At 48.0% G+C, this 23013-nt stretch overlaps 9 protein-coding genes across 9 annotated transcripts; 5 read left to right on the forward strand and 4 right to left on the reverse strand.

Annotated features, from left to right (window-relative positions):
- Positions 1-1110: 1110 nt before the first annotated feature.
- FTJAE_1894 (uncharacterized protein) lies at positions 1111-3871 on the forward strand (the record flags this gene model as incomplete). Its single annotated transcript, XM_037348031.1, has 3 exons — positions 1111-2793; positions 3004-3180; positions 3233-3871. The coding sequence occupies 3 exons, from the start codon at positions 1111-1113 to the stop codon at positions 3869-3871; spliced, it is 2499 nt and encodes an 832-aa protein (XP_037210980.1).
- Positions 3872-4745: 874 nt separating this feature from the next.
- FTJAE_1895 (hard-surface inducible) lies at positions 4746-5597 on the reverse strand (the record flags this gene model as incomplete). The annotated part of the gene is made up of 1 exon (XM_037348032.1): positions 4746-5597. The coding sequence occupies one exon, from the start codon at positions 5595-5597 to the stop codon at positions 4746-4748; it is 852 nt and encodes a 283-aa protein (XP_037210981.1).
- Positions 5598-7257: 1660 nt separating this feature from the next.
- FTJAE_1896 (hard-surface inducible) lies at positions 7258-8924 on the forward strand (the record flags this gene model as incomplete). The annotated part of the gene is made up of 6 exons (XM_037348033.1): positions 7258-7286; positions 7352-7535; positions 7586-8421; positions 8478-8587; positions 8635-8746; positions 8798-8924. The coding sequence occupies 6 exons, from the start codon at positions 7258-7260 to the stop codon at positions 8922-8924; spliced, it is 1398 nt and encodes a 465-aa protein (XP_037210982.1).
- Positions 8925-9202: 278 nt separating this feature from the next.
- On the reverse strand, positions 9203-10930 carry FTJAE_1897 (uncharacterized protein; the record flags this gene model as incomplete). Its single annotated transcript, XM_037348034.1, has 4 exons — positions 9203-9612; positions 10099-10606; positions 10655-10814; positions 10860-10930. The coding sequence occupies 4 exons, from the start codon at positions 10928-10930 to the stop codon at positions 9203-9205; spliced, it is 1149 nt and encodes a 382-aa protein (XP_037210983.1).
- Positions 10931-11810: 880 nt separating this feature from the next.
- FTJAE_1898 (toxD) lies at positions 11811-12875 on the forward strand (the record flags this gene model as incomplete). Its single annotated transcript, XM_037348035.1, has 1 exon — positions 11811-12875. The coding sequence occupies one exon, from the start codon at positions 11811-11813 to the stop codon at positions 12873-12875; it is 1065 nt and encodes a 354-aa protein (XP_037210984.1).
- A 3432-nt stretch (positions 12876-16307) lies between these two features.
- On the reverse strand, positions 16308-17642 carry FTJAE_1900 (Lectin-B; the record flags this gene model as incomplete). The annotated part of the gene is made up of 4 exons (XM_037348038.1): positions 16308-16744; positions 16809-17029; positions 17182-17520; positions 17575-17642. The coding sequence occupies 4 exons, from the start codon at positions 17640-17642 to the stop codon at positions 16308-16310; spliced, it is 1065 nt and encodes a 354-aa protein (XP_037210985.1).
- Positions 17643-18693: 1051 nt separating this feature from the next.
- On the forward strand, positions 18694-19968 carry FTJAE_1901 ((trans)glycosidase; the record flags this gene model as incomplete). The annotated part of the gene is made up of 1 exon (XM_037348039.1): positions 18694-19968. The coding sequence occupies one exon, from the start codon at positions 18694-18696 to the stop codon at positions 19966-19968; it is 1275 nt and encodes a 424-aa protein (XP_037210986.1).
- A 1193-nt stretch (positions 19969-21161) lies between these two features.
- Positions 21162-22026, forward strand: FTJAE_1902 (amidohydrolase family; the record flags this gene model as incomplete). The annotated part of the gene is made up of 2 exons (XM_037348040.1): positions 21162-21219; positions 21386-22026. 2 exons carry the CDS (start codon positions 21162-21164, stop codon positions 22024-22026), a joined length of 699 nt encoding a protein of 232 aa, XP_037210987.1.
- Positions 22027-22073: 47 nt separating this feature from the next.
- Positions 22074-22979, reverse strand: FTJAE_1903 (uncharacterized protein; the record flags this gene model as incomplete). The annotated part of the gene is made up of 1 exon (XM_037348041.1): positions 22074-22979. One exon carries the CDS (start codon positions 22977-22979, stop codon positions 22074-22076), a length of 906 nt encoding a protein of 301 aa, XP_037210988.1.
- Positions 22980-23013: the final 34 nt, after the last annotated feature.

The following is a 23013-nucleotide window of genomic DNA, read 5'->3' on the forward strand; positions in this document are numbered from 1 at the left end:
CACCGACCCAACTACTAATCCGCCCCTTATCAGCTTATCTATGGGAGAGCGGACGGGATCCCGAGTTCTCTGATAGGTATGGTCGTATGTACAAGCTGTCGTGCTGTGAGGACTTATTTCAGGCACTCTTTGCTGACAAGACGGCACTGAAGTCATCACAGAGATACCGTGAATGCTACATAGACATACAATTTCATGTAGGTTAACAGTCTTCTTTACTAAGCTCTTCTGATGTCTTATCTTGTCACTCAAGGCGCTGTTGGAGTTGGCATAACGAGTACAAAGGCAATCAGATTCAAGCTCGACAACAAGGGGCATGTATATTGCTGCTTCTACACCTTGACAGATTTCTGAACCTCAAACAGATCTCGTGCTATCACAGCCGCGGTAGTGGTTGACCGGATCGATCTCAACTGTGGATACTTCAACTACCACAACGACCATGGCCACTGAGACCACTGTGATCGCCATTGAAGTCACATCTTACACTATCCACAGTTAACGCAGTAGTATATCTTCGCGACTGTAAGTTAATATAAAAGACTTGAACCATTGGTAACAGAGGTCCGTCTACAAGAAGCTTGAGTTGCACCAACATTCACTCGATTAACTTTCGCCATCCTTGTGTAGATCTCCAATCTTCTATAACGCCTGTTCAACATACTAAGATAAACCCAGTAAAGACTCTCCCAGCTTAGGACTAAACTGACTAAGCCTCTTTATCATTTAGTATAAAGCTCTTGAGTTTTCTTGTCCCCCCCTGGTGCTGTACTTGCAAATAGCATGGGCTTTGAAAAGAACCAGGAGTCCGCCCAATCATGCTGCAGTCAGCCAATGTTAAAACTCACTATCGACGCCACGGGTGCTGCGACTTGCGGTCATTCATGCTTTTCAACTCTAATTGGTTCTCTTACCGCTGATTCGGAGATCCTTTGCCCGATTAGTCCACATGCAGTGTCTTTTGTCTCACAGGCCACGAAATTGGGGAGGCTATGTCCGTCACAGCCACGGCCAATGTTTTGTACTTTTTATCTACAAACAGTCCCTTATCTGAGGGGGTATCCGTCTCAAACATCTCGACTGACACTATAATTATTCTTCCGTCGCAAAATGGCGGCTTTTGGAAGATTGCAAGCTGCCCTTGCAGCGGCCACCAACGAGGTTACCGTTGCAGCAGCTAATATCAACTTCGACTTCACACTCGTCAAATACGAGGCTCCAAAGGAGTTTCGCCCTATCGAAGGGTATCTCACTACAACCAGGAAGCAGGATGCAGAAACCGGAAAATCACACGTCGTAGCGCGCCGGCTAGGTGCACTCTTCAGTGGGATCTGTCCGGATTCCCCGAACTTGATCCGCGCGTACGGTGCCAGAGTTTCTGAAATCTCAAAGACAGCGACCCAAAAGGAATCTCAGGAATACTCCAAGTCCATTTTTGCTTCCTATGTCGGAGTTGATGCAACCTCTATCTGGGCTGCCGCTACTTCCTCGACAACAGCTATTCACGTCCATCTACTGGCTTGCATGTTAGCAGAGCTATGGGATGCATCCGAGGCCACTTCAATCTGGGTAGAGCTGGTTGAAGAGCGACGAAAAGACATTGCTCACCGCCTTGAGCAGGGAGAGGCATTGAACTTCGGTCTCGCATCCGCTGCGGCGCAGCAAGAAATCACAAGAGATCAGCTCGCGTCTTGGGATGCGAGTGCTCGGGCTTGGATCCAGACTGGAAAGTCTGTTATGACTAAGAATGACGCCCAACTGCGACTCATTCTGAAGAACGTCTACTTTGCCATAAATCCCAGTGAAGCGCCATTCGTTAGTGTCATTGACGCCTGGAAGCTGGCAGTTGAAACTACGGAAAAGCTGATCCTGGGGATACCTCAAGAGGCGCAAAATGGCGCCGCCATTCTTGGTCTCTCAGCGTGGCACATCTACCCTGATATTCATGTATATGGGAACAAGAATATCAAGGTCGCCATGAACGATGAGCTAGTCGCGGCTGGTGGTGTTCTCTCGCTTGCGTCATGCCCTTCACAGCGAACCGAGTCACGAGGAGTCTATTGGTCTCTTTGCTTGAGCCATCTGACATTCTATGGCCCTCCTGTTAAGCGAAATCAAGCGTTAGAAAACGATCCTCGCCGGATCCCATTCGATCATCTGCTTCATGCGACCGTGGGTGCTATATTGAGTCGATGGAGAGTTCATTCCGGCGATCTGGTTGATGGGATCAAAATCTTGATTGCCATTCTCGACACCATAAGCGTCGCAAACCGCAGTCTGTATTCGATCATGGCCCTGTTTAGCAATGCCGCCAAACAATGTTTGAATGATGAGCAAGCCTGGAGTTACATGTCATACGGGAAACGTCGATCTGGTTTTATCAAGGATCCGGATTTGCAGTTAACAGGTGCTATCAAAGCATTCTTTGGACTGTCCGATATTAGGGTACTCCTGTCTTGTATCACCAGTTTAGAAGACAGAGTCTCACTACTGCAAAAGCAAGCGAAAAGGGTCGATTTGTCGGGGCAAGAAGTGATCATATTCGATACACCGTCTCTCGCAGCACACGAGGTCGAGTCGGGACGCATCCACTACAACACAAGACCAAAGCGCCGCAAAACGACGGTAACTAAAATGGAGTACAAGGTCATTGGCGCACAACTTATTCGAGGAAAAGGAAAGAATGTTTCAGTATTCGACTTCTGGATTGGCGACCCCTCTTCCACGGCGATCTACAAGAAGCAGGTTGAGAATTCGCTTCAGATCGAGCCTCCCACTACAACTCTTGATGATGTGAGATGGAATTTTGACAATTCGTCGATCTGTCCAAAGACATTTCTAAAGCTTCTCCACCGCCAAGATACAATATTGAACACTCTGGTTTGTCTGTATCTCTCTTACGAGGTGTTCCAAACTCTTCCGCGCTTGTCTGTCCGGATACAATGCCTTGAAACATCTCTACTTGATGCACACTGGGTAAAAACTGGCAATTCATATTATCAGGGTTCCTCAGAATTTCCATTCGAGGACTTTTACTTCAAGACGCTCCCGCACGATGACAGTCCTATAGACTTTCAGATCTTGGCCCATCTGATGTGCGGGTATGATATACACCAAAGTGTAATTCCCTCACGTATCATGGGTCTCTCCTTTGAAGATTCAATCATAGTCCCTGCTTCGGTAAATACTGTCTGGTTCTTTTCTTGGCTATCTAGCTAACATGTTACCTCAGCTTGTACATGACCCTGGAGAAAAGGCCCCGCGTTTTATAAGAATTCTTGGCAATATTGGCCGTCCGGGCCTGACACTGTTGGTTGCGCCGGCAAACCCTATGCTCGCCCCTTTGGATGAAGGCGTCTGGAGAATCTCAAACCTGAATCGGTTCAACGGAAAGGCAGAGGATATGCTCAGCACCACCTCATTGCATCTTTCCTTTACCGATTGGAGCCAGCCGTTAAGTTCAAGGGGGGCTTCGGGTGGTCGAGATGTACAATGCGCGCTTATGGAAGCTGTCATCAGCATCAAAGACTCGGGTCAATGGGTGGGGGATGTTGATATCTTGAAGGCCCTGGAAAGTGACATGATTCACGTGGCACGACTAGATCCGTTCTGTTCTCATGCACGCGGAACTCTGCCTCAGAATCACATGCATTCGATCGAGTGCTGGGATGAATTGAGAGATTGCCCTGAAGAGCAGTTAGTCATTCGAGCCAGTGGTAACTGGGTGGCCCGCCTCGCAGCAGTATCGTATCTCGCTCAAAAAATGGGCACCAAGGACATGAGAACCTCGAGGATCTTCATATGCCCTGATAATATTTGCTGGGCTTGCCGAGAGGCAAAGAGTAATATGGACGATATTTTCATTTACTAGATTAAGGTACTGGCGAGCCTTGTAATCTTTATCTTTTCCTACCTACTTCTGAGGTATTCGCTTGGTTATACCTTTTAATACTGCCAAGTCAAGCAAATCAGTGCCATTATGTGTAATACTGACAGTTCCGTCTGCCTCATGTGCATTCTCCACGTCGAGATATATACCATCCTTTACATTTCGAATCCTATCCACCGTTAGCTGACCTTTCAACAAAGAAAGATAGTTCAGTTTACTCACTTTACCACCTTGTTCGTGGAAGGGCTATCTCTTTTCATGCCCTCTAGAACCCAGTGTGTTGCAGGATCTGAGAGGTCGTGCTTCAAGGCTTGAGCATTCTTTTGATATCGGAATAGAGCTATCAGTCAGTGCTTGCCACTTCAGGAAATAAATGTACACACCCTGAGACCACTTGATATAGCCACTGGACGAGTTCATAAGGATGACAGCATCATTGGAGCTATCAACAGCATGAACCCTCCGGGTTGGGCTTGTGTACCAAGCATTCTGTTCTCTTGATGTAGACGATTAGATAATGACCCTTAAGTGTGAGAATTTGGTCACTTAATTAATCGAAAGAAGAGGCTTGCCCTCATAATTTCCCGCATTAGTCAATTGAAATAAGCACTGATTACTACGAGTGTAGCCCTGTGTGACCCTACTCCGGAACCAAGCACGGAACAAGGGTTCAGGCCAGCTTTGAATTCTTCTTCTCGAGTCGGGCGATTCGAGCAGCCTGTTCAGTGATCTTCGCATGTTTCTGGCCTCAGTCGCCCTCGTTGCGAAGAGCTTCATTGAGCTTGGTCTGAATATCAGCCTTGTCCCTCTCGAGCTGTGAGTCTCTGTCTTTGAACCTCGTAATCTCGTTGTATTTCTACATCTGCTCAGCTTGGGATTGGGCAAGCTGTGCCGTCAAGCGAGCATTCTTTGCTCTCTCAGCAGCGAGATCATTAGCTAACTCTTTAATCCTTTTTTTCAGCTCGGCAACTTCTTTTCCGCAATCTGGAGCCTCGTCGTGAGGCTTGGTATTTGCGAATAGCTTGAACGCGCCTACCTCCTGCTCGCCCTCGGGTCCCTTCATAAAGATACTAAGGACTTCAGTTGTCTTTTCCCAGGCACAGGTAACCAAGTAGTCCGAGTCCAGTTGACAAGTGAACAAGGCAGACTTGCTATCAAGCGTGCCAATGCTCTGTTTCCCAACCCGGAAAATTGGCACTCTTTCATTGAGATATTTATCATGGGACCACTGCCACATTGAGAGGAAAGGCTTCCCCTCTCCAAAACCTTCAGCAGCAATGAATAAACAAAATTCATTATCTGCCATGTTGGGCCAGTTGAGCTTGCTGACCCAGATCTTGCCGGCATCTTTTGATAGTGCGTTTGTAGGCTTCCAGACGCGCTGGAAGTCCATTTTGCTCTTAGACGTAGTAGTGTCTGTAGATAAGATAAAGTCAAGCTTGTCGTATTGGTCACGAGAGGTCATGTTCCATCTGTAGTAGCCTGGCTTGACGTTAAAGGTGTCATCGCCGTTGGCTGTCTTGGTGACCTTGTCGATAGTTATCTTCTGGGATAAGGGTGCCTTCTTATTTCCCCCGGAATCGCGGGTCCATTGGGATAGGATAAAGACAGGGTCTCCTGCACGCATCGTGCCGGAAGGTAAAATGATGGCAGCAGTCTCATCGCGAGCGGAACTGCCCCAATTGAGTCTGCCTTCATAGACAAACATGTTAAATATCAAAATGTTGAATGGAAATAAGAATGCCCCTGGATAATCAAGAGGTTGAATGGTTGTGGCTTTTTCCAGAAGATGCTGGTTCGGCATGAATTGAGAAGGGGTTTATGTAGACAGGCTCAGACATAACTTAGTCTTGGGAATCAATCCTATTCTATTTGTCCCTCGTTTACGTGATCCAACACCTCCCCCACAATCTCCTGCAAGTTGATGCTAGACCGTAGCTGAAAGATTTCAGCTGCATCCAGCAACAAATCATACACAATCGCTTGATAGCAGGCCAAATATCCGACCCTACACTTTGACACGATATTTTGCCTAGTCGACGTCCTTCTGACCCATCATCGTATCACAATTGCCGCTGACGTCTCTATAATGCCTCCGATTCGCTCCCGAAGGCTCATCATGTAAAGTCCTTTTTGCTGTAGAAACAATATTGAGCAAAGTGGCGGGCTGATGACCGTTTTAGGGTGGCTGAAATATAGGCTATTGAATGCAGTCAGCTTTATGAGTTACATCGTCTCTTTTACCGATCTGGACGAGGAGGAGAGCTGTATTGACAACTTTTGCCCTTAAACTAACATTCTGATATTATTACAGAGGATTGCGCGGCTTGAAAGAAGTGGCTATTGAGTAGAGTAAAGTTTATGACTACGGCAGACTAAGGACGTGTAAAATGTGTGCTAGAGGAGAGGAGAAAGTTGATAACCACGAGGAGATAACCTTGCAAAATCGCCAGGCCACTCCAATAGAAGTAAGGAGGAGTTATCATCATAGTGATTTCTCAGCTAATGCAGTGCGTTTACACAGGCCGCCTGGTTCGTTTCCTGCTATAATTATATTTCAGCATGATTTAAAAGGTCTTAATCCACAACTATCTTAGCTAGCCTACAGCTTCACCAGAATGGTTCCGAGTAATGTGTCGTTTGCGACGATTTCAATGTTAATGATGTATCAGGCGTTGACAAAACAAGTCTCGCTCCAAGGGCCGGCAGTGCCGACATGCATGACTGCGGGCCGATCCTTTCCCTACAAGACTATCAATTGGGAGCTGACAGCCATTTTAGGACTGCTGAAGACGTTGGGCTGAGACTTCTCCTGTCAATCCTGGGGAATTGTGGCTGGCGGCGCTACTTTACATCCTTGTCACGTCGAGCTGGTTGGTGATCATGGGGTTGTCAGCTCGCCACTACCGAGGAATCTGACCCTTCTGGGACTTACAGCAAGGGTCTCAACATTTATTACCTGCAAGTATGATACGGCAACGAAAGCTACGGGTAATGAGCGGGGTAAAATTTTGATTTGGTCCGTCAGCAATGTCAAAGCGTGCATCCCTGGCAGAGATAGAGCGATGATATGATTTGTTGCTCTCACCGGTCAAAGGGTCTCCTAAGTTAGCTTCAGCAAGCCACAGATTTATTTCAGCTGTCATCTAGTAGAAGCATGGGGAATGCTGGTGCCGAAAGTGCCGTATTCGGTAGATGAGGATAACATAGAGTATTTGTTATCATGGCTTTACATGGAGACTTCGTAGATGCACTATTTGCCATCGGCTATATAATCCTCCTTTAATCCACGCTGATTGTTCGTTCCCGGACCAGGAACAAATAAACACTTCTTCTTTCAACATTCGTCCCAACTTATCCAAGCCAATATGTCAATCGTAGTTGACCCGCATACCCAGTAAGTCCAAGATGCCCGTCTCACTTAATATAAACACCCGTCCGCCAATAGTAACCACAATTTAGTGACTGGGACGCCCCGCTCCCTCCCCCTCAAAATGCCGAACTTCAAGTCCGCCTACCCCAGCCTGAGCCCTCACTCCCCCGCGTACTCGAACCTCTTCCTTTTCCCACCGGAATCATCGAGAACCTGAAGCATGTTGTCGCCTACGCTGATCAAGCCGGCTACCTTGTCAACTACGCGCATGAGGTGAGCAATGATAACTGACACTTTTACTTGGGTATTGGCTAACAAGTAAGCGATTCAATCAATTGGACGCTGATTTCCATCTTCAAGGCAAGGTGCTTGAGGAACGCAACGCTGCAATCGCACAACTCAAACAAGAGGTCAAGCAGCTTGGAGATGACTTCACTGTTGAGAAGGCAAAGGTCGCCGACTTGACCAAGAGACTGGATGAAGCTCGAGCTACCTATGAAGCCAAGTTGAAGGAGAAAGACGAGGTGATCAAGAAGGATGAGGACCAGATCAAGAAAGACAAGGGGCATGATCTTGACGACCACAAGACCATTGACAGACTGGCAGCTCAGCTTGAATACGAACGCGCTTCGAAGGCCGAGGTGCAGAAGGCTCTCGACCAGACTAAGACAGCACTTGCAGCGGCAGAGGCTAGTTTGACTACTGCCAGCGCGACTATCGCAAATCTGACCACCCGCGTTGCCTCTCTCGAAGCTGAGCTCGAAGTTGAGAAGAAGGACATTGACAGATTGCAGAAGGAGACCAAGCAGAAGACAGACAGAATCTCGCAGCTCGAGAGAAACAACGCTGATCTACAGTCCAAGCTCAACGGAGCCCTCCAAGAGGTCAAGAGCAAGCAAGACCAGATCAACGCCAAGGACTCAACCATTCGTGATCAATCTACTCGGATTGACAACCTTACCAAGGAACTCAACGCCAAGTCTATCACTATAAACAATCTGCAGTCGCAGATCAATAGCCTGCAGCAACAGATCCGAGATCTGCAGTCGACGCCAGTCTTCAAGTTCAAGTGCAACATCAAGTGCCAACAGCCCAGCAACAGGGAGATCGCGGTTGATCTTACTGATGGAGGAGGAGCTAGTACGCCTGTCCAATGCTAGTAAGTGTCCCAGTATATCAACAGAGGAGACGAATCATCTAAACGTTGTCACACAGCTCCCTTGTGAACAATTACAATCAAACCTGGGACATTTATGCGATCGGTGGTCGTAATAATGTCGTAGTCATCAAGAACACGCGTAACAACTATGTTCTCTGGTCTGCTGGTATGTGCGCATGAGTACTCACGGAGCATTTACTCACAGTCATACAGGACGTAACCAAAAGGCTCGATGCGACCCAGGTAGAGACACATCGGACCAGGCAGCGCAATGGGAACTGGAGGGAACGACCATCGACTCAATCAACAACAACACCGTGTTCAAGTAAGTCATTCCAACTTTTCATTCCGACACCTTGGCTGACTTTCAAAATAGAATCCGAAACATCAAGTACGGCATGTATCTCGATCTTCAAAACTGTGACACCTCAAACTACACGCCTTTTCTTACCTATGATGGCAATAACGGATTGAACCAGAAGTTCAAGATCTCGAAGCACTAGGGGTTGATACTTGTATTGTGAAAGGTTTCTGATTAGGTAGTGAAGAGAACAGATGTTGCTTATGAAATGGACACGGGTGCTTTATTTTCTGAATAAATTACTTTCGTTGGTCATTACTACTCTCAGTGACATGTACGAGTCATGGCATTGAAACTCAGGGCTCAAGTGTTGGGGATGAAGCAGTTGTAAAATGAAGTTCGTAATCTTGTAGAACGTTATGTTGTAACTGAACCTTAGCCCCGGTTGTTATGGCAATTGTTGAGACGTTGTAACTTACCTTACTCAATATCCTCGGGTGCATCATCCTCGCCTTCAACCTCCGGAACGACATCGGTCGTAGACCCCTGCCATATAAATATCCCTAGCCCAGCAGTACCGACAACCACAAGGATCTTTAAAATCCATGCCGTCAAAGCTCCGTACTCCAGCACCCAGCTCGCTATCCACTGCATACACGGCGTGACCAGCGCACGACGTTCCTCTTCCAAGTCTGGATTGACAGAGTATACTACCGCAAGGATCGCGAATAGAGTAAGAGTTAATATGAGTGTTATGAACACTTGGAGGAAGGCGAGAAAGACAGCGATGTTTTTGGTTGTGCGGAGGACTTCGAATCCGGCGGCCACGAGGGGCGTGACTTGGTCAAATGCCGCGTGGACTTGTTTCGAATATGGCATACCCATGGTTACTATTTATGACGCGTTGAAGATTGATGGTTATGGATCTGGGCTGCGAGAGTGAAGCATTAATTGCTGGCTCGTCAAAGCCGGAATTATGTTGGTTTCTGACATCATCATGTGATGTCAGAGTGGCGAAGAGTATGGATAAACCACACTAGAGGAGGGAGGAAGACTCAGGACCTTGATCCTAAGTGATAAAAACAGTTAGGTAACTCATCGCCACTTTAGAATAAGTTTAGTATACCCTTTACTGAGTTCATTTTGACACATCAAGGTGCGGTGTTTTCCTGCCCCTTGAGGCCATAGGAACTCAGATCTGATAATTACAACAGGACGGGTTCCCACACTCCATGAATAATGGCTAAAAGGCTTTTGTATAGATCTGATGCATATTGGCCAATCTTTGACTACGGTCAGATCTAGTCTTGTTTGTTGAAGCATCTAATTGAGAGCCCCTTAGATCTACTTAATGTCACTGTCTCGAATGCTCTTACAGCCTCTGGCCAAAAAGCCTTGCTGCTCACCACCTATCTCCTCAGGGACCTGGGATCTCTCAGAGCACCATCTCCAAGACCAGTCGCTCAAGCCAGCTTTCTCGAATGCAGTCTTGACCTCCATTTCTGTAAAACCCATTTTCGACATGGTATGGTTAGACAACTCTTTGGTCCTTGGGGCTTCAGGGAGGCCGCTCTCTGATGATGCAACCAGATCAATGATTAAAAGCACACCACCAGGATGGAGCTTGTCGCTCAGTCTCTGAATCATAGCTGCGTAGTCTTGTACGTGGTGCAGAGCCATGCACATGACAACGAGATCGAAGTCATTGAACTCTGGAGTGTCAATCTCGGGAGAGGGCGATGCTTCGGGGTTCATCAAATCCCCGTGTATGGCTCTCATTTCCTCTGGACTGAATCCAGCAGCTTCTGCAAGCATGTTGTATTGCTCAACCATCTTGGATGAGATGTCAATGCCACGGACGACGGAGACATTCGAGGCGAGTGCCTGGGACGATTAGCCACTAATAGCAGTGCAAAAGACGGGAGAACTGACACGAGAAGCAACGCCGTTACCACAGGCATAATCGAGCATTTTGGAACCATCAGGCCTCTCAGGAATGCCAATCCAGTCCAGGTTCTGGCGTAACTCGTCGGATATCTGGTTACATAACCGCTGAATCCAGGGATGCTTGAACACTTCAGCGGCGACTTGGCTGCTCATATTAGACCGATATCGATATGAGTTCTGGGACTCTTACTCGAAGTGCTCCTTGTTCTTCTCCCCGAGGGCTTTGGCCTCATCACTGATACTGTTGATCTTGTCGCCCATGACAGGCAATGTGTCTCTCAGAGTCAAGTTGGAAGTGATTTAGGGTAATGAAGAAGTGAAGAGAATGATGAAAGATTGAAAAGCAAGTAGAAATCTATTGAGCATTGGCAAAAAGGCCTATATATATCGGATGGGTTCAGCTGGAGGAAAAGTCTCCGGATAGTATGTCTCCGCAAAGTTTCCGTGGAGACAAAAAGGTGACAAGACATTTTGCTAACCTTCAAGGTCCACATTATTGCTCTTAAAAAAGCTGCTTTGGTAACGGTTGAAGCTTTTGATGCACTCAGTTCTGTTGGCTGGTGAGTCTCAGTAGTGCCAAGTCTTGCAAGGGTCAGGACATGTCTACAAGATGATAGGCTTCTATGACTAATGGGTCGCTGATGGAACGATGACCTACCCAAAAGGCGCAGACAACTCATTGCTAATTTAGGCTTAGAGGATAGTATCTAGGTCCTCGTACTCTGTCACCAAAAGGTCACTATCCGGGTGCACAGACTGGAGCACCGGGTTTATCCTGTCAGTCACTATCCATGCCTCGGCAGTGCCAGGAACTCCCATTCAGATCTAGCGGTCAATTGGCGATCGATAGGTCAAATCGGATCAGGTCATGGGCAAGCAACACTAGCGTTTAGGACCGACTCCCAGTTCCACAAATCGGTTCAAGCGAGTCTTTGTTGGCACTGACAACTTGAGTTGCTCCGATCCGATGCTTGGCTGCATTATATAATCGGCATTTGGGATCTAGAAACACCGAGATCAGGTATCTCAGCTCCCCTATATAAATGGCGAGTTCCCGCATACTCGTTTCCATAGACATCCAGTTATTTGTAATCCCAAAACCTTATCTTGCTCGAAAACCTTACCCCACACTTTGTCAAAAATGACTGTCGCGAATACTACCAAAGCACTCTTCATCGATGCAGAGAACAATCCCCAGGTCATCGAGCGACAAGGTCTCCCGAAACCAAGCAACGGCGAATTGCTCATCAAAGTTCTATACTCGGGCGTTAATCCCGCCGACATCAAGCATGCGACTTTCCTTGGAATCAACAATACCGTCATAGGCCATGACTTTAGCGGTCAAGTCCTGGAAACAACAAAGCCCGACTCTGTGTACAAGCCTGGAGATATTGTAGCTGGATATACGCCCCTAGGCTTTCCTCAGCCTGTTCACTACGGAGCTCATCAAGCATATATCACATGCCCAGAAGACATGCTGTTCAAAGTCCCCGACAACCTGCCTCTGCCTGATGCAGCGAGCTTGACTGTTGTTGCCATGACAGCCGCTGATGCGGTATATAACCTTTTTAAATTCCCCCTCCCGACGGAGAACGAAAGACCAGCCTACAATGTACCGTTTCTGCTTTGGGGAGCGACAGCTTCCGTTGGGTACTGCGCCCTTCAGTTCGCGATCGCAAGCGGTGTGTCTCCCATTTTTGTGACCGCAAATCCAGCGCAATTCGAGCATCTACGCTCTCTAGGAGTCGAACACCTATTCAACTATAAGGATAAGAACGTCCACGAATCTATCGCCAAGAGTCTGCGTGACTTGGGTTTTGACAAATTCACCTACGCATTCGATGCAGCAGGAGCTCCTGATTCAGGCGATCAGGTGCTAAAAGCTGTAGCAGACGACACTTTCATTGCTTCGACGGTCTTGAGAGACGAAAAGCGTTTCAAGATGCCCGTTGGGGCAACCAATATCGACTTTGTGATTCAACCTCCTGGGGCTCCTCACCCGATTTCCATTCCTGCCCGACCTGCGGACCATGCTAGAGCTTGGGAGGCCTTGAACTGGGCCATTGATAACTATGGGAAACAATTTCGCTTGCCGCCTGTCCGTGTGGTGGACGATACTGCTGAAGCTGCGTTGGAAGAGATTCAGCGTTTTGTCAAGCAAGGTGGAGGATTTTCCAAGATTTCAATCAAGCAACCACTAGCATAATTATTTGTGTAGATGCAGTTTTGATATATCTTGCGATCAAGGAGTCTCATAAAATATTCCAGTCTGCGAATTTGCTTCTGTGTTTTGCATCTTCGACTTGACACAAGATGCATTGTCTTCCGATGCATCACAGAGCCATGCACCCAAGCCACTCGGAACCATCACAGTTGCCTTAGCCGAAAGCGAGATTAGGAAGTGCCATCGATGGCACATCTACGATCTCTTGTGGTACGTTCCCTGTTCTAGACTAGGAGGAGGAACGGGATTTCGGGCTTACCAGGGCCTTGCCGAGGCCCTGCCGAGGACGCAATGCAAATCCGTCCTGTTCCTATATGGCAACTAACTCGAAAACTTTCTGGTCTAATAGTCTCATTGGACCGAGACCACAGACACAATAATTCTATTGTTGCTAGCTAATATTCCGGAGAAGTAAGCACTATATCTTACATCTTACTCGTCTCGTTACATCAGGTTCCTTGATTCATGTCCGGAAAGCTTTCGCCTCCTCCACCTTTCTGTCTTTATGTCCTCGGGTGACTATTAAGTTGTATTTGGAAATATGCCTATATGATAGACTAATTTGTGGTTTCTCACGGCCATCTTCAACCTCCTCGCGATGTCATAAACTCACTTTCTCCCGTTTTGAAGGGGGGGTGGATTCGTTGACTCGTTCTCATATCAAGGCGTTAGTAGGCCCAAAAGCCGTTTGAAGTGGTTTACAGTAGAGTTCATGTCTAGCACAAAATTATTTCAGCCTGTGTAATGGATATTGAGAGCTTGTCATGTGATGCCGTTACTCCTGGTACAGGTGGCTCTAAGTGTCTTCATACATTTTCCTCATTCGGCAACGACTTGATGATATTCAGTCACAGGAACAGGTATAGAACTCATCATTGAAACCCATGTTATTAGTTAAAGTCTCTAAGCTATTTGGCTCCTAGCTATATTAAATGTAGTCCCTCATCAAAAGTTCAACGGTAGAGGCTTTCATAGCAAACAAACAGCAGTCATCACATGTCGGATATGTGCCAGAAAAATAACTCACTCGCATATAACATGATGCATTTGCCGTATATCGGTCCAGTTTCCCGGCATATGCATACATGTTGCAAGGATCAAAGCCAAACAATTGGCCAGCATTCCACTGTTGTTGGTTGAGCACATATTGATACATCAACAAACATGGATTATCGGACGTTCGACTCCGCAGTCCGAGTTCAAATATCATGATCTGTTACTCAACCCCTCAGCCCATTCTGAAATCCTTTCACTGTACATCATTCCGCAATCAAGATGTCGTCGCCAGCTCGCAAGAAGCCTACGGATTCGAGTTCGGTTGGTTCATCGCCGCCGCGCGTAGGCCTCACACAGAGCGGTCTTCTCCGGCCAGTACATTGGTCACAATTGCCAGAGGTGAGCTTTCAAATGCGCTTGAGCGGCTGTTGCTTACTTAGGCCGTGTCAAAGCAAGAAGACGCGGCAGAGGATGGGGACTCGGCGGTGCTTGACAATGCTAGCTCGACTGCATCCTTGACATCCAGCATCCTTCAGTATAGAACTATCAATGGCAGGGCGTACCAGGGCGAGCGGGGTAATCCAGAGTACTGGTGCGTTATATAATTCAACCGTGGTTATCATGACTGATTGTGAGAAGGGGACCTATCGACGACACTGGCCAAGAGGCAATGGACATCAAGTAGGTTTGGCTAAGATGCTCCTAAATTAGCTAACGATCGCGATATCTAGCCACCATGTACTCACTCTCTTACTGGGCGATCAGCTATATCTAGCACCAGTCCCAGACGATATTCAGGTACGGCAACCTGGCACGAATTTGGTGGGGTAGGCTGATTAGCATGATACTTTAGACTGCTGTAGACATTGGAACTGGAACTGGTAAGTAACCTGTGTGAGTACTAGACATCTTAGTTAACATTACGACAGGAATCTGGGCCATGTAAGCCTACGCCCATCCGAGTAACCGGAGAGAATTTCAGGCTTACATGAAGGGAAGGGAGTTTGCAGACAGGTTCCCAAATGCTTCCGTCATTGGTACTGACCTCGCGCCGATCCAGCCTGGTTGGATCCCTCCTAACCTTGAGTTGTAAGTCTTGCGATTAGTCTACATCATCACCATGCATCGGGTCCTGATATTGTCCCAAATAGCCAGATAGAAGACTGCACTCAGGATTGGACCTTCCAGCCCAATTAGACTACATCCATATGCGATGGCTGGTCGGCAGCATCGCAGATTGGAAGTCTCTGTTCAAGGAAGCTTATAAGTGCCTCAAGCCGGGAGGCCACATCGAGAGCTACGAGCCATCATCACGTGTCGAAAGTGACGACGGTACCGTCCAACCAGGCAGTGCGCTTAGCCAGTGGGAAAAGTTCTTTGTCGAGGGTGGACGTAAGATAGGACGACCATTCACGATCTTTGAGGAGAACATCCAGCGAGAAGGGATGAGAGAAGCAGGCTTTGTGGACATCGAAGAAAGGGATTTCAAGGTAAGTGATATCTTAAAGCTAGGGTTGGTACTGATTAACGTGGTGACAGAATCCTGTTGGAGGATGGCCAAAGGATCCGAAGCAGCGAAGTGTTGGACAATTCATGCAGGCTGCTTTTGAACAAGACGCGCAGGGAACTGTGCTTCATATGGCTACTGCGCTTGGCTGGACTGAGGAAGAAGTCACTGTTTTCATCTCGCATTTTAGACAAGAGATTCGATCACCCAAGATTCATTCGTATTTCCGGCAGAAGGTTGTTTGGGGACGGAAGCCTCTTTAAGACTGGACTATTGGACTGGTGATCGTCCGGTGTCCGTTGAAGCTTTCTCTTCTCATTGATTCAGAAGGGAATGGATTTTCTGTTGCTACATATAAGTCTGTTACTAAATTGAAATCGTCCAATCCACATTATGAGCCTAAAGGTCACCTCCCGAATCGAAATCTACAAAGAACCTCTCTTCAACATGCTTGATACATTAAAAGGGTCCTCCATCCTTAGTGTGGCTATGTGCTGTAACTTTCTGCTGGTGATGACAGTGGACTTGCAGTCTGAAAGAATTCTTGCAAGTTTCGTCTCAGCGGCCTCCTCAACTCCCGTCGCATGAGAGCGAAGGACCCCGAAAGCTGGTGTCACAACAGATAACTCAGAGACAAACCCCAAGTATACCAGAATCCATTTCCGTGTAGGGAGCTCAGCTGGTGCCAGTAATACGTCAGCTAACAGATCTAGGCCTGATTCCTTTATGATACTATAGCATAGTTCTATACGTGACGCATGCGGGCTGACACGAGGGTTCAAAGAATTGTAATAATTAATTTCATCTATTAAAATACAGTAGCAGACAATCACGTCATACATCCCCAGCGTTACACCAATTTCATAAGCGATTGCACTTCATACAGCGAACTCACAACCCATAACCCGCGCTTAGTGTCCTCTGTATGCGCCATCATACCCTGCCGCAGCCCGATCATCAACCCTACCATAATCAGCAGGCAACTCGACCAGATTCTGCGCATGCATCTCATGTGTCCTCTCGTCATGCAACTCATATCTCGTCTCTTCATTTGTCTTTCCCGCATCGCTATCCTCCAATTGCTGCGAAGACTTTCTCTTTTTCCCGCGCAGCACAAGAAAACCCACAAGCCCTAATGCTCCGAGGCCTCCAATCACAGATCCGACGGCGATTCCGGCCTTGGCACCGGTGCTGAGGCCGGCTGTCGACGTTGTTGATGATGGGGTCGATGAGGAGGATTTGGAGGAGGATGTTGAGGAGGACGCTGAGTCGGACGCAGATGAGGTTGTTAAATCGCTAGTCGAATCGCAGGAACCGAAGTCGCTTTGGCAGCCAGTGCTGCAGTAAGCTAGATAGTGGAATTAGCATTGTTGAACCGTGAGAGATGCTCGTCTTTGTGCGTGGTCACTTACCAGAGGTCTTGCCACAGTAACCCTTTGCCGAACAGCAATCGCCAAACTCGCTGTCTTGGCAAGTAGCGTTGGTGTCTGAGTTGGAGCCGCAGTTTCCATCGATAGATATAGCACCGAGGCTCGTTGACGCGGCCGACGTCGAGGTTGAAGTCTTGTCAGATGTCGCGGTTGTGGTGGAGGACTCGTCACTGGATGAACAGCTACCGAACATGCTTTGGCACCTGTTGGGGGCAGTGTCAGCGACGTAAAAAAACGTGTTGAGGAAGCTAAGGTATGCGATGCCGTCTAGGCAGAAATGGTCGTCTGCCTAGAAGCCAAGGGTACTCTCGCTCTTGTTGGAACGCTACCAGAGCAAGCAGAAGATTGAACTTACCCAGCACCACAATATGTTGCATTCTTGCCACAGTACCCCTTCTCAGAGCAACAGTCTCCATACGAGCTGCCCTCGCAAGTGATGTTGCTAGTCGACGTCGCACCGCATGATCCCGACGTGCTCACAAGCTGTCCATCATCACTCGACGAGCAACTACCAAAGGCTGATTGACAACCTTCCGAACAATAGGCACTCGTCTTTCCGCAGAATCCTTTCTCGGAGCAGCAGTTACCGAAAGTGGATGTGAGGCATGTCGCATTCGTCTCCGAATTAGAACCACAGTTGCCGTCTTTGCTCGTAGGATTCTTCGCTCGCGGTAGTAAAACGGGAGACGACGAGCTGGGGACCAATTAGTTAGTTAGAACTCTAAAGCAAGAGGTCCGTGTAGCTTACAATCCAAAGTTGAAGGAGGCTGAGGCTAAGGAGAGTATACACAGAAAGTACACCAAAGAGAGCTCCATGTCGCTGGTTTGGCTTAGGCAACACAGAAGGAATTTCCCCTCGGCGTCCTAGCAGGGCACAATGCCTTTATGTGGGCTCACTCTTGGGAACGACCCTGGTAAATCCGCCGAGGTTAATTTGATAATCTCCCTGCTCCACCGAGTCCACTCCCCCCCAACCCGAAAGCTTCATTTGCCCCATAGGGCTAGACAAAAGTACCTAACAATAGAGTCTGCGCCCCCAAGAGAAGAGGCTGTGAACGGATCGGCCCGGTATGGCGTCCATTCAAGTGCTCTTGTTTCCTGAAGCAAACGGCTGGCTTCAGGCCAGTCACCTTATCTGATAGCTAACTAAGCCAAGCGATGCTGTAAAGTGGAAAGCTATACCCAATGCCTCTCTTTCTTGCCTTGTGAACTAAGCGAGCAATGGGTACATTTTTTCAGCAAGGGAGACTCGTGTCAGCAACAAGGTCATCCATGGTTTATCACCCAGGGTGTAAAAGACGCCTAGCTCTTCTCTGCCAACGCTCCGTTTTACAATTCAGGAGAGACCGAAAGGAGACCAATGGCATCGAAAGCCGTTGTCTGGGATGAGCCCTCAAGGTTTGGCGTCTGCTTACTGTGGAGAAGAATCGCTGTCGACCTCGTTCCCGCTACCAATCATAGCAAATGGTGTAGTGCAAGCTTTGGACCCCAAGCGCGAATTGACCGCTTTAAGCGCGGCACGGTTGGTTCGTTAACGGAAGCGATCGCCTCAACGGCCGGGCTTAGACTTGCTAAAATAAACTCAGCAAGGGATGCCCTACTCTTCGGCTAGAGTTGGCTAAGTATTTCCGTTGCTTAGAGGCCACCCCAATTCCGACGGTTCTTTTGGTCCTACGGCACATGAAAATAATTTGATATCTTGGCGTCAGCGTTATTTAGATGTGGAGATCGTTATTTATTAACAAGGCTTAGTTTTGAGACGGTTAAATGTCTCCGAAGAGACTAAGAAGAATGGGACATATAATAGGCTCAAGAAGATCCGAGCCTAGCACTCGGATCTTTTGTCCTGCCTTTAGTATCTTCAGCCATGTTCGTTTCTTTCCCTCAAGCAATCGGCCGTCTGGCCCTGGTTCTTGGACTTCTGCCCAATCTCGTCCTCGCCCAATGTGGTCCAGACAATGATGGAGCTCGCTGCCCTTTAAACGTCTGCTGTTCATCAGCTGGATACTGCGGAACAACTTCCGTGTATTGTGGTGATGGATGTCAATCATCGTTCGGGAGCTGCTCTGTACCTACAGTTCCGTCTTGCTCTTCCGACGGTAAGACGGCCACCAACGGCCGTCGCGTTGGATACTGGCGCGTACAGCAGGCTTGGGACCGATCTTGCGACGTCGTCCTTCCCTCCCAGATCCAGACCAATGGGTTGACTCATCTGATCCTGGCGTTTGCCGATTTCGACGCTAGCAGTTTCGCAGTGGGCGGTCAAAACTCTCAAGACGTCGAGTACTATAAGCAGTTTACCGCTTTGCAGAGCAGTTCGTTGCAGACATGGATTGCCATTGGTGGCGGTAGTTTCTCTACTGAGACCTGGTCTACCATGGCGGCTTCATCGGAATCGCGATCTGCGTTCATCTCGTCTCTCAAGTCCTTCATGGAGACTTACTCCTTCCAAGGTGTTGACCTTGATTGGGAATTTCCAGCGACCTCTGATGCAGCAAACTTAGTCACTCTTGTCCAGGAACTCCGAGCTGCCTTTGGAAAGGATTACGGGATCTCAGCCGCGGTGCCAGCAGACTGGGGTAGCATCCAAGGCTTCAACGCTGCAGGTATGGGCAAATATGTCGACTTCTTCAACTTTATGGCCTACGATTTACACGGCTGGGGCATTGATCAAGAACCAGCCAAGAACACTGTGACCTACCAGGCCAGCATCGTTGATATCGCCAACGATCTCATGCCACTGTGGGCGAACCAGACAGATCCGTCGCTTATCAACCTCGGCATTCCCCTCTATGGCCGTGGATATACCCTCTCCTCCTCCAGTTGCAAAGACGCTGGTTGTGCTGCCTCGGGACCCAGTGAAGAGGGCTCTTGTGTCAAGGATCCGACAGGTGTTATGGTGCTGAGTGATATCAAAAAGGCCATTGCAGCCAACCAAGCCACTGTCAAGCTTGACAGCGAGGCTATGCAAAAGGTTGCGACTTGGGGAAGTGATCAGTGGATCGGCTATGATGACGCTGATACGTTGGCACTGAAGATGACATGGGCTGATGGATTGTGCTTGGGCGGTGCTGTATTCTGGGCGCTTGATAACAATGGCGGTGCGTGGGGTGCTAAGGGTAAAGGCCCTTGCAAACCGTAAGAGCTAGTGGTATCTGCCGACTAACAAGTCTTTTACGGCATCTCATAGTACTGTAGAATAAACCTATGTTATAATCTTATACATGCCTTGCGCAATAATAGGCCAGACGGACCTTCCTAGTCTTGTTCACTGGCTAGTTGACAGGCAATCTATAATTGTGAGATAAAAGCCGGGCTGATTGGTATCTGAGCTCAAGTTGAGCTACAGAGTTATATAAGAAGAAATTACAGCAATCAGTAGAAGCTTATGCCCTATACAAAGCAGGTGGGCATCGTCAGTAATATCGCTTCAGTGCATGCTGACTTGAGGTTGGTTTGCCGTACACGTTCTCGAATGTGTCGGAAAGTAGCTAGTCTCTCTGAGCAGGAGAGGTCTTCATCACATATAAGATAAAACCCGTGGTTTAAATATTTACATATAGAGACGCCATTCATCCTTAGGTCCAGGGACATGGCCTGAAGTCGGCTTGGGATTGTATAGGTCAAGTGTGATAACTATAATTGTTGATCTGAAGTCGTAGATAGAATGCCGTATACTAATTGACCGGTAACCTAATCTTTTCAGTATTACCTTAAGATATGCGATGCTGACTTAACGTAAGTATATCACGCGTGTCCTATTCAGAAATAGCATGTTTCTATAAATCAGACGCATGTTTGAAGACATTCGCAGTCGCATCCAGTCTTTTGCGATTGGCAGGACTTGCAACTCGACACCGTTTCGGTCGGCCAACACTCGCCGCGAGCCTCCGACAATCGCGTCTACCCTTAATTTGTGCCGAGCAATGCCACTCCAAGTTTTGGGCGGGAGGCAAAGGAAAGTCTATGATGTAATACAGATAAGCCGGGTAAGCGATCACTGACTAACTAACGAAAGGCAACAGTTGGCTGGTTCTGTCAGCATTGAAAATGTCCACTGCTCATAATGCTTTTGGCTGTCCTAAGTGCCGCTGAATGGCCAGATTGTTTTGCCTCATGTTCCGTGCGTGAGCCACTTCCGTATATGGCCCGTTAACACCGAGCTATGGTTGTTGATGATGTCTCTCTATGGCAATACTCGAGCATCAATCTGCCTGAGCCCTTGGAGATTATAAAGTCGTTTGTCCTCTGTGCTCAAAAATCGAACATTAATTAACTACTTTTCTCTTCTATCTAACCTGATTCCAAAAACACAAAGCTCCAAGACTTTTCAGCATGTCCAACATTCCGCGGATCGATGTTCACCACCATATTATCCCTCCACAGCTAGAAGGTAATTTCCTCCCACTTCGTCGCTTGTAAGAAAGATTCAGCTAAACCAAGTAACTTATAGGAGTCGGGGCTGGTCTAAAAGGCATGAAAGTCCCCTCATGGAGCGTCCAAAGTGACAAGGCCTTCAACCAGACATACAACATCGCCTCTGCCATATACTCCATCAGCACTACGCTATGCTTTTGATACGTTAAAGGCCGATGGAGTCACCTTGTTCACCAGCTATGCCACTCCCCAGGGATATCTCGGACACTCCGAGTATGTCCCAATCTGGGAAGAGCTCAATCGCCGCAAAGCCGTTGTCTTTGTCCACCCGATCAATAATGTCTCAGCTGTCTACTTTGACGACCGCCTTCCAATGCCTGCTTTTGACTGGCCCCATGAAACAGGCCGTGCAGCCATGGACATGATTCTCAACAGACGTCTCGAACAGTTTCCCGATGTTAACATCATTCTGTCACATGCTGGTGGAACACTTGCTGCACTTGTCCAGCGAGCGACGATGATAGCTCTCCCTGAATTTGGAGAGCTAATGAGCGCTGAGGATATTATTAAGCAGGCAAAGCAGTTTTACTTTGATACCGCGCTTTCGGGAAGTCAGGAGGTGTTTCATATGATTCTGAGCTTCGCTGAGCCGGGACATTTGCTTTTTGGAAGTGACTTTCCGCATGCACCGGAGGAACTGAGCAAAGGTTTTACTAAGTTTGTTGATAATTACTCGTTGGCAGATGAGAAGAAGAGGGATGTTTACTACGAATCAGCTTTGAAGCTATTCCCAAGACTCAAGAAGAGTTTCCATAAAGATTAGGTCAGAGGTAGATATTGGTAAATCAGTTATCCAATAAGGTATTCAATTCAGACACAACTCCATTTACTTGACTCCCGAAGCCAGGCCGCAAAGTCCTGGAGACCAGGCTCCTTTGCCCTCAGGCTCTGTATATCTGCCTTCCAGCCCGCATCTCTGAACCACTCGAAGCTCTTCGAAGCATCTTTGACCATCCATAACACGGGGTATGCTACGACCTTATATGTCTGGGGTAGCTCCTCTCCAACCACTTCTCTAAAGACGTCTTGTAGCTCAGAAAAGCTCAACTCATCGCCTGCCAATGCTACAGCCTTTCCCGCCCAATCATCTGGGTTCAGAAGCGCCTTTGCTGCAAACACGCCAATGTCATGGGTGCTAATCAGCTGCATCTTTCGCTCCTTTGGCATTCCCTCTGCCCAGAGAGACGCCATCATCTGACCGAAGAAGCCAGGGTTATAGCTGTCCATAAAGCCCGTTGGTCTCAGGATGGTCCATCGTTTGTCGTTCTCTTTGCATAGTTCGCGTAGTCGGAGCTCAATGCGGTGCTTGGCGGCAAAGTGAGGAATCTCAGTTGGTTGCGACCAGCTAGCCTCGTCGCCACCACGATCAACGCTGGAGAAGGCGATGTGGTCTACTGATTGATGTGCTATGGCTGCTTCAATGAGGGGAAGGGCCTGTGCTTCGTCATTTGGCGGGACTGTGACGATAAAGATTGATGTGATATCTGGGTGTTGTTGGAAGATGGGTTGCGGCAATTGAGTGTCGCCTTGCAAAAGAGTGATTGATGGGTACTCTACTTGAAGCGTCTGGGCCTTTTTGGACGTGATCGACCGCGTCAAAGCAAGGATCTTGATGTCTTCATTTTCTGGAGAGTTCTTGAGTGCTCTGAATAAGGCGTCGATGGTGGCCTTGCCTTGTTGGCCAGTAGCCCCAACAACAAGAATTCTCCGTGTCATCTTCGCAAGTGGTTGATGTGAGCAGAAAGTTTAG

Source organism: Fusarium tjaetaba (assembly GCF_013396195.1).
Source record: "Fusarium tjaetaba strain NRRL 66243 chromosome Unknown NRRL66243_c0000034, whole genome shotgun sequence".
Classification (NCBI taxonomy): domain Eukaryota; kingdom Fungi; phylum Ascomycota; class Sordariomycetes; order Hypocreales; family Nectriaceae; genus Fusarium; species Fusarium tjaetaba.